The sequence below is a fragment of the Paramisgurnus dabryanus genome, chromosome 5 (assembly GCF_030506205.2).
Source record: "Paramisgurnus dabryanus chromosome 5, PD_genome_1.1, whole genome shotgun sequence".
Taxonomy (NCBI): domain Eukaryota; kingdom Metazoa; phylum Chordata; class Actinopteri; order Cypriniformes; family Cobitidae; genus Paramisgurnus; species Paramisgurnus dabryanus.
The window spans coordinates 34,187,953-34,202,517 of NC_133341.1; the positions used below are offsets into that span (position 1 = coordinate 34,187,953).

At 38.3% G+C, this 14,565-nt stretch overlaps 1 protein-coding gene across 3 annotated transcripts in view; it reads left to right on the forward strand.

The window, feature by feature from the left end:
* The first annotated feature begins 3,593 nt into the window (after positions 1 to 3,593).
* Positions 3,594 to 14,565, forward strand: part of tek (TEK tyrosine kinase, endothelial) — a 37,791-nt gene continuing 26,819 nt past the window's right edge. Inside the window, exon 1 of one of the 3 annotated variants that reach the window (XM_065251247.2) lies at positions 3,594 to 3,850. In XM_065251247.2, the coding sequence (XP_065107319.1) occupies positions 3,733 to 3,850 (118 nt within the window). In that variant the 5' untranslated portion in view covers positions 3,594 to 3,732. The remainder of the gene's footprint in view (positions 3,851 to 14,565) is intronic. The other 2 variants (XM_065251246.2, XM_065251245.2) reach the window with 2 other exon arrangements.

Genomic DNA, 14,565 nt, shown 5'->3' on the forward strand with positions numbered 1-14,565 from the left:
CCATTACCATTAACTAGATGGTAAATTAGTTTATTTTAAAGGCCTAAAGAAAAACAACAATATTTCCTAAAGTGTGATAGGCCTATTTGTATTTGTGTTATAGCATCAGACAAAAACTGAGGAGAATAAATCTGCAATGACCTTGTCGTAGTCATGTTAAAAATGTGAAAATGACTAAATGTCTGCCTTGTTATATTTGTCTCATAATAAAATAATACTTAAAAAAGGCCTTAGTGCTGTGGCAGATTGTCCCTCAGGTTACTGAAAATGGTATTTAATACCGAAAACATTCCAGGTATAGTACCAAAGTTAGAAATTCTAGTACCGTAACAACACTATTCCAGACCCAATTTTTGTCACTACTTTGTCTCAGCATCACCCCACTTCTTTAAAAATCAAGTGTACACACTCGTTCGGCTGCGCTCTGCTGTGACGCTGGATGTGGCTCAAAGTCCTGCCGTTCCACAGAGCCCACTAACATAGGTTAACATATCAATATACCCTAACCCTAATCAATACAGTGTGTTACCATCTTATATTTTAATTGTCAAATGATACCAGATAGCAGAGCCGGACGAGCGTAACATCTTTGACCGTCAGACAGGAATGAGATGCAAGTGTACCGAAGAATTTAACATGACACGGCTAATAGTTGAAATAATAGCGAAAATCTTAGTGCTGATTATTAATGTTGTTAGGGGCACCAGGCAATAGGGGGGCACCAAGGGCTTCAGACTGCAACCAAAATGTTTTTTTACACGTACTCGCGCACATGCGATCACCCGTGACAAAAATACGGAATGTGCGATCGGGTTTTAACTGCTTAATTGCATGATGTGTTAATCGTTTAATGTCACCATGCGCTCAGTTGAATCTACCCATGGGTCTACGCAGACACGTAAAGTTAGCACATCTCACTCAGACCCGCGAGAAGACGCGCCCATGCAGGTTTAATGAGACATTGCAGAGATGAGAGATAAAGAGATAGGGAGAACTTTTAGTCTACATTAACACCAAAAACATTTTAGATGAGAATAAAGGTCTACATCAGGCACAGTTAAGGAAAACTGGATAGAAGACATGAAACATGTAAAGGATACAAGTATGTATATTACCATGCCACTCATCTCATTACAGTATGCTATCTGGATATAACTTATTGAATATATATGTATCTTATGCCTAGTTAAGGGGGTTGTATAATTCTTCATAACTTCCTATTCTGAAAGTTTCATCAATTGTGAGTAGTGACACGTGCATCAACTTCATAGAATAAAGTCTATTTAGTATTTTTTAATAATGCAGTTATTTTGGGAAAATGTGAATAATTGCATTGCAGGCTGATTCAAGGTGTGCCTTAAATTTTCTGCTGGCGCTCCTAAAATTTTCAGTCAGGGGATACAGTGCTCCTAATAACAAAAAAGTTAGTCTGGAGCTGTGTATGACGAGAGTTTTAAAATGTATATATATATATTTTTTTTTTTTGGGGGGGAGGGCACTTCAAATGTGGTCAATACGGGCTTATGAAAATAGTAAATGCTTGCTTCATTTAGTATACGTGAATTTATGCAAATAAGTCCCTGACTCCCTCGAGCCACATCAGCAGTAAACATGTTAACGTGATTGTTTACTACATGCTTGTGACAGACAAAACGGATGGTTTTAAAACGTGTTTGAGTCTGCCTTTGGTAAATTGCAGTTTTAAGGAGAAAATTCTTATCAGTGGTGTTGACTAATGAACATGGTTTGTGTTAAAATATATTTAAAACACCACATAGACACAGAAACATAATTAAAAATGTAATTTCCTCCACAGGGTGACTTTAAAGAGAAACTAAACTTTAAAAAAGGGGTTTAGAGCTTTCCTGTTGCCCCAACCCAAATAAATCACCGCTTATCTTATAATCTGTTGTGCCGAGCTTTCAAACAATTGAGGTTACTTTTATGCCATCACTTTATTCCTAAATAACCTAGATTCACTTTAATCTTGTTGCTGCATTACTTTAAACTCAGGTTTAACATTTAGGTGGTGATTAACTTTAAGCAGCTGTGTATGTTCACATTTTCAAAATTGCAACGCAATTAAAAAACTTTTTTTGATAAATGAATAACTTGAAAAACAACTTTGGTTTATGTAATTCTTTCAGCCGTAACCCACCCTAGCTGCAGAAAACTGGAGATTTGAGAAGTTTGAAAAGTATTGAGGATGAATTTATGATCTGTGTGCTGCCCAGTTCTGGCACTGAGCCCATTCTGGGTGTGAGGCCTCAGAGAGGAAGCCCACCCTGCACAACCTGAAGAACCTCCTTTATCATTTCCTTTAGTTTTGTGTCCTTAAGCCGATGCTTTAAATCTGCTCACTGATAAGACAGATGCACAGGGGTTGAACATTAAAACTCAATAGAATCTGTTTGTGTGAGGAATGTCACTATATTTCAACAGCTGATGAGTTGGTACACTCGCACACACATATGTTGGCATATGTGGTTATGGGAACAATTCCACAGACGCAATGTATTTAATACTGAACAAACTATATTTTATTCCCCTAACCTACCCCAGTCCCTAACACAACCATCACAAAAACCTTTAGGCAGTCTTTAATCTATGAAAAACTACCATTTAGTAAACCTTCAGTTTACATGTTAATAGCATTATAAACATGTCATTACACTATACACTATTCGTGTCCCTGTAAACCACATATACCAACACACACAGACATGGCACATGCACAAACACACATTTATGTACACACAGGAAGAAAGACAAACGTCTGTCTAAACAATCGATCCTTAAGCTGGTCCTCTTTACAGTCAAAGGTCTGTGGGAATATTTTTCCTATGGTGCTCTGTGAGTGTCAATGTGCCGCTATTACCACCATCGTTCCAAATTCATTCATGATCTGATCTCTGATTCTAATGCTTCCGCTAATTTGACATGGCATTACTATGCAGCCACATAGACAATCAAAAGAGACTGCGACAGCAGGAAACCCATACCTGAAGGATTGAGGTCCTAAAGGATTGAAGGTCCTGAGTTGGATCTTAGCATTTGATTTAGGCTTTGTCCTCAACTCTGATCCTGCCAGAAAATCCACTGGTTAAAACCTTGCATGTATCTTATGTTTTTCTTATAGCAGACACCCATGTGAAATATTTAAGGTTATGTGCTCGATTTATTTTCACTGGTCAGATTTCACTGGTTACTAAATTCTTAAATAAATCAATGCCATATTTCTGCTGAATTCAATTTTTCTGAATCATGTTTAAGGTCACACAGAATAGAAAACACTGCTCTTCCTACACAAATCTCATTTAAGTTAGCTTTACATTTTATAGTTTTAAGTTTGTGTTTTTATTTAAAATTCAGTGACTAGTTAGTTGGTGGACTGGACAGTTGACGATGACAGGGTTAGGCAGTCTGAATATAAAGCTAATGTCAGGTAAACAGATTTGTTTGATTTTGCTGAATAGACACATTGATAATGAATGTCTGTCTGCCTTAAAGACGGGACCCTCCCATCAGGAGCTGCAATTAATGACATGCGATTGTTCAGGCTGGGTCCCTTCACATCCTCGTGTTGCATAGAGAGGAAACAGGAAAAGGAACTTTAACTCCCTTTGCCTGGACGGCACAGACCAAAGGGGCGGAGACGGTGCGAGGAACGAAAGAGAGAGTGTTCATTTGTGTCAGAATCAAGGGATGTGGACGAACGGCCTGACTCCGTAAATGTGGACGAACCCATCGTCTGTGAGATCTCGTGCCCGACTTCAGCTGTGTGGTGTGTGGACCATGAATCCCCTGTTCTCTTCTGTCATACTGCGTCTGATAGGCTGCTTAATTACAGGTAACACTGTGTATATTAACATACTTCATTTCTCAAGGTTTTGTGACACATGTGCCTTCATTTTTAGTGTACTTTATGTGGTTGTTACGGTTACATGGTTAAATTGTTTCCATTGTTACATCTTATAGGAAAGAAAAATCATAGATGAGACCTCTTCAGTAACTTAATTGTCTCTGATATTGCTGCAGAGATCCACTAGAGTCTGAGAAGAGATCTCAGCAATGTCAACAACTGGGCTCAGATTTGGAAAGTCCATATTTAATAGTTAATGTACCTTAAAATGTTCCTAAATTTGCAAAAACCAGTTAATTTGCCCAAACAACATGTAGTTGTTGCTCTCTTAATGAATTATTTATAATCAATCTCTTATTTGCATTTCTCTTAACCAATTTATACAAGTGCAAAAAAAGTCTAAAAATGACCAAAAACACCCATGATCAAGAAAATGAAAATACTATTTTTCAGAAAAACTTAATTGTAAAAGATAATGCTTTAGACAGAAATATATGTTCGCTGTGGTCAATAACTCACAAGTGTGGTCTATTAATACCAGGAGAAAGTATGATCAAATGTAAAACAACTTCAGTATAATTTCACTTTGAACTTAAGTTTAGCATTGTTAGTCTTGACCCTGTCAGCAGGGATGAAAGTAACACACAGGTGGGTCAAAAGTACCACAACAGAACAAGATAGATTTTTCTGTTACACTTGTTTTTAGTAAATATAAATGACTATGACCTCATTAATATGTAACTGCAAACATATTTTGTAGTTTATCTTTGCAAAAATAATTAAGTCACATTTTCATTTTAAATGTCAGTTTCATCAAATGTTTCAAAAGCAACCTGACAGTACAAACTTGAATTGTTGCGAATAAAATTTAAACAGTATGAACTAGAGATGGGGGACTTGAGTCATACTTGACCTGAGTAAGACTTAAGGTGCAAATTTTAGGACATAAAACTTGCTTGCCAAATATTAATCAAAAACTCAACTTTTCCCAATTCGCATAGTATCCGTTCTAAATAGTATGCGAAACTAGAATTAGTATGTCACAAATCGTAGTATGTTGAAATGAGTATCCCAAAGATACCCGGATGGTCTACTTTCTGGTTATAATTCAAAGTGCAGATCAATGCACACTCTAACGGCTAATATTGCCCACAACCCATTGCGTGCAGGAGGGAGGAGCTTAACCACACTGACTTATTTGTAGTAATACTGTGGCTGTACAACTATTAGTCCAACCAAAGAAACATGGTTACTACACTTTTAATTAATTAATTTATAATTATAATTCGTTACATTTATATAGCGCTTTTCTGCAGACCTCAAAGCACTTTACATATGAATGGGGGTATCTCCTCAACCACCACCAATGTGCAGCATCCACCTTTACTATAGTAAAAGCATGGTTCATTTTCATCCGGGTATTTTTGAGTTATATACATAAGTATAAAATTAAGTATAAAATTAAGTATAGAATACTTTAAACAATAGTTATACTATAAACTTTAAATATTTTGACTTTAAAATAAGTAGCTTTCGTTACATACATTGCACATTAACGTCAGAACCATAGCTGCCTCACAAACGACCTGCATTTGGTTCTACGATGACGCCCTGCTTCACTCCTCAACTTGGTAGAACACATTGTAAAATTTATTGTGAAAAAAAAATGATGAGAAAAAAAGATGGGAATAGGAAATAAAATTATATTGGACATATGTTATAAGAATGAATGAAATATTGTTAATAGTCGTGGTGTGCGTAACTAGGCACCCACGTTTTCGTTCACGTTGCATGACGTCATCGAAGTATGTCCCAGAACGTGCATACTCTTTTGCTACACACTCAAAAGTAGGTACGTTTTCCTCACAAAAACAGTACATACTTTTAGGTCATAGTAAGAGTAGGCGAATTGGGACTCAGATTTGACTTGACATTCATGACTTTATTTGTTTTTGAACGCAGCGCAACCTAACCACGTGACACAGCAGGCAAGCAGAGGGAAAGTGCTCTCTAATAAATATTAACTTTATGACTCACTGAACATGAACAGGGTGTGAGCAACATAGTCACGCTGTAAAGGACATACAGGAAAAGAAAATTCAAATTATACAAGGAGAACATATCTCACCTTTTATTTGCGTTTTTAATGTGTGCATCTTGATTTGTATATCTCTGTTCTCTGATTTCATTAATTCTTCATCTGGATTTGTAATTATTTATTTTTTATTTAATTGATGTTGGGTGAGATGCGTTCTCTCTCTGCTCTGACTTGAATTGGTTTTGCGTTCATTAAACAGAAATTGGGTTAAAATATGTTAAATGCCAGATTACAGTTTTTCTTACCTGCATGCATCCATTTGTACTATCTAGTTATATGCTAGCAATCATAGGCGTATTAAGACCTTGTGGTGCAACAGCCTCATATAGATAGGCATTTGTAGGCTGCATACAGTCATCAAGACTGTGTCTTATTTTAGAATATTAACAATTATAAACTTGACTAGTATTCTTAGTTATTCATAAATTGTTGTAATAGACTTGCGAATGTAATGCTCAGTTAACTTAAATAAACAGGGCTTGTTTACATTTGAAGCCTGCATAGGGGACCTCCAGAGGCAGCCTTCGGATTGAGAAACGGCCAGTTTCTCACTTTATGAAGTGTGCCCCCCATGAAAACAAAATGCCCCCCCTTCCCCGTTCTGTATGTCCTGGCGACGGCCCTGCAGTTCATTACACCTAAGAGGGTAAATGTTTTTATGAGAGTGATGACTTGTTATGATAGAACAATAAGGCGTTATTCATTCACTGAGGCTAAATTGCAGGATGGCACACATACCTTCGGTAGTAAGTTGAGTTAAGAAGAGGAATTTTCTGTTATTGTCCTGAAGTGTCAAACAGTGTCCGAGGATCTGGCTGTGAGATACGGGTTAAAGAAGCTGAGTGTAGTTCACGTAGGAGAGCGTTGACCAGAAGCTGGGGATTAACTGTGTCAAAGGCAGCAGAGAGATCAGGAAGATTAAGGACAGATGACACAGATTTGGCTCCTGCCAGTTGTAGGTTTTGACAGCAGACAGGATAGTCTACGTAGGATGTCCTTTTTTGAAACCAGATTGTTGACTGTCCTGTAAGTTGTTCTGTGAGACAATTCAATTCAATTCAATTCAATTTTATTTATATAGCGCTTTTCACAAAAGTCAATTGTTTCAAAGCAGCTTTACATAAATAGAAGCAGTGAAAAGCACAGAAAAACGACAGATAGCACAACAAAATACATGATAGCATGAGCAGTTAAATTTGCTGCGGCTATGACTCAATATTATAAGTGCACGTATTACTAAAGCAACGTATAGAAGAGGAAGCTAGGTAAAGCCCAAAAAGGCTGCCTCCCCGGGGTGAAAAACCCCCTAGGAGAAAAAAACCCCGGGCTTTTATCCGAGGAAAAATAAGTCCTAGGAGGGAAAAACCCTTGGGAGAACGGAAATGGAGATTTAGCGGAGATTAAGCGGTTCTGCCGGTGATCGTTGGTCAGGTATCAGCTGGGCATAACGTTGAAGGACGGCCAGTAGATCAGAGGTGTGCCGACTTTCACATCTACCGGGACTGGGTCTGTTTGTCTCGTTGTCCTCGGGTCGAGGACGAGACGGGGAGAGAAAAACAAAATCGTATTAGCGTAGCGGCCGTTCATATGTATTGAAGTGTCACACAGTGATGTGGTTTAACTCAGCTTAGTTCCAGACAGACTAAATATTGCGGCATAATTATGTTATCCACAGTTGAGGGGCAAATTGGGGGCCCAATGCGAGGGTATATATGGTAAATAAGAGTCACCTTCCGATCTTTAAGAGAAAATGAAACCTGACGACCCGTTTGACTAAGGCCTAAAGCCCCACTGTCGTCGTTAATGCAGGTTCAGTGGCAAACGGGTCTATATTGTATACCATTTACAGGACCAGGAGAAAACGCCAAAAACATCGCAACCCGACCATACGTGCTAACTCGTTTGACTAAGGCTTGAGGCCCCACTGTCGTCGTTAATGCAGGTTCAGTGGCAAACGGGTCTGTATGGCATACTATTCACAAGACACACGAATGCGCGAAAAACGCAACCCGACCATACATACCAACCCGTTTGACTAAGGCCGGAAGCCCCACTGTCGTCGTTAATGCAGGTTCAGTGGCAAACGGGTCTGTATGGCATACTATTCACAAGACACACGAAAGCGCGAAAAACGCAACCCGACCATACATACCAACCCGTTTGACTAAGGCTGGAGGCCCCACTGTCGTCGTTAATGCAGGTTCAGTGGCAAACGTGTCTGTATGGCATACTATTCATAAGACTTACGATAGCGCCAAAATCGCAACCCGACCATACGTGCCAACCCGTTTGACTAAGGCTGGAGGCCCCACTGTCGTCGTTAATGCAGGTTCAGTGGCAAACGGGTATGTATGGCATACTATTCACAAGACACACGAAAGCGCGAAAAACGCAACCCGACCATACATACCAACCCGTTTGACTAAGGCTGGAAGCCCCACTGTCGTCGTTAATGCAGGTTCAGTGGCAAACGGTGGCAAACTATTTAATGCAATTCATTTTAAGTGTTCATGCAGAAAAGGTTTTTATTTATTTATTTGGTTGGTCTGTGTTATGACCGTGAGTGCTTTGTTCCGTGAAAATAACTATTGCGAGTTAAGAACCTTTACTAGACAAATTATTACTAGACAAGCATATAGGGGCGGTTTCCCGGACAGGGATTAGACTAGTCCTAGACCTAAACACTTTTAAGAGCTCTCCAAACTGAAAATAACTTGCACTGACATATCTTAAAATACATCAGTGCCCTTTGTTTTACCTCAAAATGCACACAGGTAATGTTTTTAGTAAGGCATGTTTGTTAAAACTAGTTATATTTCCTAATTAAACTAAGGCCTAGTCCTGGATTAAGCTAATCCTGGTCCGGGAAACCGCCCCATAGTAGGTTAATACAACCCTTTCTAGAACTACTGAGAGTTTACCAGAGCCTGTTTGAATGAGGCAGGGACGGTTCCTGTAGTGATAAATAGGTTTATGATTTGTGTGTGTTGGCAGAAGTGATGGAACGAGAGAATGTAAGAGATGAGAGGGTATAGGATCAAGGGGACAGGTGGTGACTCACACTACAAAATTATCAACCGAAATTACCCTGATTTTTCCATCCTGAGAAAATCAGGTCATGGACTTCAATGAACCTCAAACACAAAATATGTTTCACTTAAATAATTAGCATATTAATAAAACAAATTAAATATTAAAAGATGATTTTCAGATCTTTTTTGTGATGCACTTCACAAACAATGTTTTGTTTTGAGTGTACACAAATAAAAGTACACCATTTACAGTTTTGAATTATGTTTTACTGATACCTGTATGACCATAACCATAAAAGAAATTTAAGGTGCAAGCTCATCATGCATGCATTAACTGCTGTTCACTGGCATGTAGGTGAACAGGTGCCGCACAATTAGGGTGGGCATGAAAGAGAGATTAAACTTTTTAAATAACGTGCATGATTTTTTTGGACATCCTCCTAGAATCACTGCACTCATATCATCATGTTATCACACCATTAGTTATTCGAAACACAAAGTGTTATTTGTCTGTTTCCAGGCAGCCATCCAGGTCATCGGACTAATATTCCATAACCTCCCTTGAAACGCAAAGAAAAGCCACCCAAACATCCAGTCCTTGGCAACATTTAGAGAGGAAATTAAGACTCTGTGTCATGACCACTTTAGAATAACAAGATGTTGGTTGTCTTCGAAGCACTTGGGTTAAAGGTTTAATAAATCTTAGTACTGTAGGGACAAAACATTTAAAAAAATAAGGAATACTTAGTAATTGGGGTCTAATACACAGGCATTTACTTTCAAAAATCTTAAATCTTTCACTTTTATGTAATGTTGTAAAGCTTCCAACGACCAAAAACTCTTAAATAAAAGTGTTTTAAATTAAAGAATTAAAGTTTTTTTAAATGCCCCTTCCAAATCCACACCCAGAGTAGGACTGTAATTGTATGACTATTGTTACAACAACAATAGCAGGGTGAGGTTTCCTCTGTTAAGTTTCTTGTACAAAAATAACCATTCCTATCACCAAAGTTCAAAGTTCAGTTTATTGCCATATAGTGTAAAACACAATTGGAATTTTTTACAGCCAGTCATGCATGGATGTAATGTGGCACATTAAGACAGAACAAAGAAAAGACGCATAATACACAATCATATGGAAGGTGCTAAATGTAATAATGATACTTATACAGTACTAATGCTGAATAATAAAAGTAGGAGTATTAGAAACATTAAAGTGCAAACAGTGCATTCAGTCCTGAAGAGAAATTGAACTGTCATTAAGCAGCCTGGCGGCAGTGGGAAAGATGCTCAGGCGATGCCGGGATTTAGCAGTTCTCAGGAGCTTTTACCTGAAGGGAGCAGCTGAAACATGGGATAGCCTGGATGAGATGGGTCAGCCATAATTTTTCTTGCCCTTCTCACAGCCCTGATGTTGTGAAGTGACTCCAGAGAAGGTAGAGAGGTGTTGATCACTCTCTCTGCCGAGCGGATCACCTGCTGCAGCTTGGCCTTGTCCTTGGCTGCTGCAGCAGGGAACCATGTAATTATTGCTTGTGTGAGCTGGGACATGACACAGTTCCAATGAAATGTTAAAGATGTGGGTAAACACCGGTGCGAGTTGGTCAGCACAATACTTCAGGGTGGACGGTGAGACAGAGTCAGGGCCGGGTGCTTTCCGAGTGTCCTGGCTCCTGAGCAGTCGTAACACCTGCCTCTCAGTGACAAAGAAAGCACTGATGGGCTGGTGAGGAGGGGGGATGGGGGTGGTGGTGAACGAAAAGGGAGGGGACAGAGATGGAGAAGCTTTAACGTGTACACAGGTACAGCTTTAACGTGAACTCGCATTGAAACTATCAGCTTCACTATTATGACGTGTTTAAGAATATATGGTGACTCTGGCACAAATCTCCATAAGATGTTTAGATATAGTGGCTATAAAAAATTGCCATGCCAATAAATCTACAAATGCTTTATCTGTTTGCAAGGTAAAGTCAATTTTATATCTGAATAGAATGTAGTGATTATTCAGATTGTTATCAGATTGCATACTGATTGTTATTTGCATTGTTATTTGCATAAGTTTCACAATGGGGCAGTTGTGGCCTGGGGCTTAGAGTGTCGGACTTATAACCTGAGAGTTGCCGAGTTGAGGCATGGGAGGTGTGCACTCATGCTTGATTGTGTGTGAAATCTGTGTAAACCCTGTTAAAGTGTGCACCTCCCATGCCTGATTGATTTTCAGTTTGACTTCAGAGAGGACCAGTCACAAAAGCAATAATTTTTTATCGTCTTTAAAATGCAATGTTGTAAATCATACAAAAAAGTTCATGCACAAACACACAATATTTGTGTATAACATATACATTTAGTCATTTAGCAGATGATTTTCTCCAAAGCGACTTACAAATGAGGTAAACAACAAAAGCAATACTTAAGTGCACTAGAACTAGTCTCATCAAGTCTAACACAGTATACATAGCAAAGGGTAAAATTTGTTTGAGGACAGAAAAAAATACAAAAATAGAAAAAGATATAAAACTTTGTATTAAGTAAGTAAGGTGTTGGTGGGTTTTTAGAGGAAGTCTTAAAGGAAACCCGTTTTTCAATATTTTATTATGTACTTACCTCAACTTAGACTAATTAATACATACCTATCTTTTTTTTCAATGCGTGCACCCGTAAATGTGTTAGTATTTACCCTACCCCATTTATTCCTATTGCTCCAAACAGGGATGAATTTATAGGCCACCAAACACTTCCATGTTTTCCCTATTTAAAAACATGTTACATGAGTTAGGCTAAATGAGAGTGAAAATAAAGTTCAGTGCGCGCAACACACACACACACACACACACACACACACACACACACACACACACACACACACACACACACACACACACAGCATTTACATAAATAAACAGCGCTGTACAAAGATTAAAAGTGCATGCATTGGTGTTTTCCAATATGGCTACAGAATCAACAGATATTACACAGAATAGCTTTCACAGTACAGCTGAGCATAATCAGATAGGATTTTATGGCATACAGTATGGGTGATTTCTACAGAATAAAAAACACCGTTGGTTATTGTCTCCTAACAGAGCAGCCCTTGATTTAGCTTATCTTTATTTTCAAAAAAAATGTGAGAGGTAAACAAAGTCAAGTGAAATTGATTTATATAGAACTTTTTTTTACAATGTTGCATTATTTTAAATTTAGACCCTCAGTCCCTCAGTCTAACATTAATATTTTTAGAGATTACTTCATTCTAATCCCTTGCTCCTTCCAAACCAATTGAATTTCGCTGATGGCCAGTTTAATTTAATGTAATTCTTTCTGGAGCCTTTGAAGATGTTTTCGCTTCTTTAAACCAACAACGCATGCAGTGTTTTCTCGTGTGACACGTTCCCTGCTATTTGTAGCCTCTCTATTAAGACGAAGACCTTGTTCACACTTTTGGTGCATATCTGATTTGACAGACTCGCTGTCCACATTGTGTATTTCAACTGTTTAGATATGATCTTTGCGTCCTGTAGCGTTCTGCCATTTTCGGGACAATCAAAATTGGATTTGGACTGACAGTCTGAACAAGGTCTATTACACCTCTACCTGCATTGGCTGCCTGTAGCCCTTTTCACACCGAAAATTCCGTAAAATACACGGGATTTGAATCCTGGATTTTTCCGGAATAGTTAGATTTTTTTTACATTCACACTGCCAAGATTACACGGCATCTGATGGTCCCGGAAAGACACATGACCTGTTGAAAGTCCCGCCCTCTCTTCTACGCAGCGTCTGAAGTTTGCATATTTTTTATTATTTCTCTCTCCAGAAACAACTCGCGTGCATTTTTGTTTATGATAAGACTACAAAGGAGCGCGTGAACGCACAGTTCTATGCTGGTGAATGATCTCATCTTCTGAGTGGATATTTGACGAGCTCCCTGATTTCTGCTTTGATACAGTTTTCAGACATTTCTCATCGTGATTGTTTATATGCATTTAAAACCCGCATTTTGAGGAGCTGGACGATATATCTTGTTGGGATGACATGCGGGTATTTTCGTTTATTATAGCTCAAATGAGCACGTGACGCAATATTCTTTTATGCTGCTGAATGATCTCTGTTTCAACGCAGTAAGTAACGAGCTAACTTACCTGATATCCGCTTCAGTCCAGTTTGCTGACATTTCTCGTCGTGAATGTTGTAAATCCATCATTTTAAAGAGTTGAACCAACTTCATGTTGCCATGACACGCGCGTCCTCACTACGGCACGTGCGTCATTGTTTATGCGTCTCATATATCATTTCCTGATAACTGCTTCAATCTAGTTTGCAACATTTCTCGTGGTGAATGTTTATATGCATGTTATCTCTCGCTGTAAGGAGCTGAACCATAACTTGTGTTGTGATGATGACGCGCGCGTCCTCACTTCGACACGCCCATTACTTCATTCTTGCGGCTTCTTGTTCACACAGAGGGTTACCCGCGTATCTTACTAGGTCCTCTTTCCGGCAACGATCCCAGAAGATTAACGGAACGAGTTTTTGTTCACACAGACGCTTGTCTGGCAATTTTACGGGTATTTTCTGGGACCAGAGGTCTGTGTGAATGAGGTTTGTGAGAGGCTTGATAGATTTTGAATTTTAAGTTAAATTCAAGGTTTTACAACTTTGAGTAGCGTGTTGCATACTGAAATTATGTAATAGTCTTATAGTTTGATAATTAAAAACAATTAAATACAAACAGTTGTAAAGCAGGATAAAACCTTTTATGTGGTTTATTAGAGATTAAAAGCTTAAACATTAATCTCTAGTTTTCACTCTTCCTGTTACTTTTACTTTTTTAATACTCAAGAACAATTTTAATGTGGTACTTTTTTCCTTTTACTCAAGTATGATTCTGGCCAGATACTTTTACTTTTAAATGAGTAAAATTTATACTCAGTACTTGTACTTTCACTTGAGTAACATTCTTGAGTACTTTTTACACCTCTGGTCACAGTAGACAATACATCGCGCTTATTTAAAAAAAAAAAATTCACAAAATCCAAGCCGAAGAAAAGACATTTAATCTGGAAAGGCAAGTTATTCAATTAAACAATAGCAGACCGAACAGCAGGCTGAATAGATGCCGTACGTTAAAGTAATATTATCAGTTATTTTAACGATAAACCATAGCATACAGAACTTACCTGGAAGGTTGAATAGTCTAAATTAACCGAACAAGGCAACTAGCATGAAGTTAGCAGACTCATCATTCCACATTACTGAATCTATTTAATTACATAAATACAGAAGCAGCATATGGCAGACTCTCACAGCTGTAGCCGGTAATGTTGTCTCTTGCCTCATAAATGTCAAAATTAATTCATACTGACGTACAATGCGCACCTGACTATAACACGCAGCACCAGCCAAGTTATGAAAAAAAACCGCGGCTTATAGACAGAAAAATATGGTACATAACATTACATATAACATAGCACAACACAACACAACACATAACATAACACACAACATAACTTACAGTATAGACTTATATAACAAAGACTTACAATGATGAAATAAGTGAACACACAAAAAAG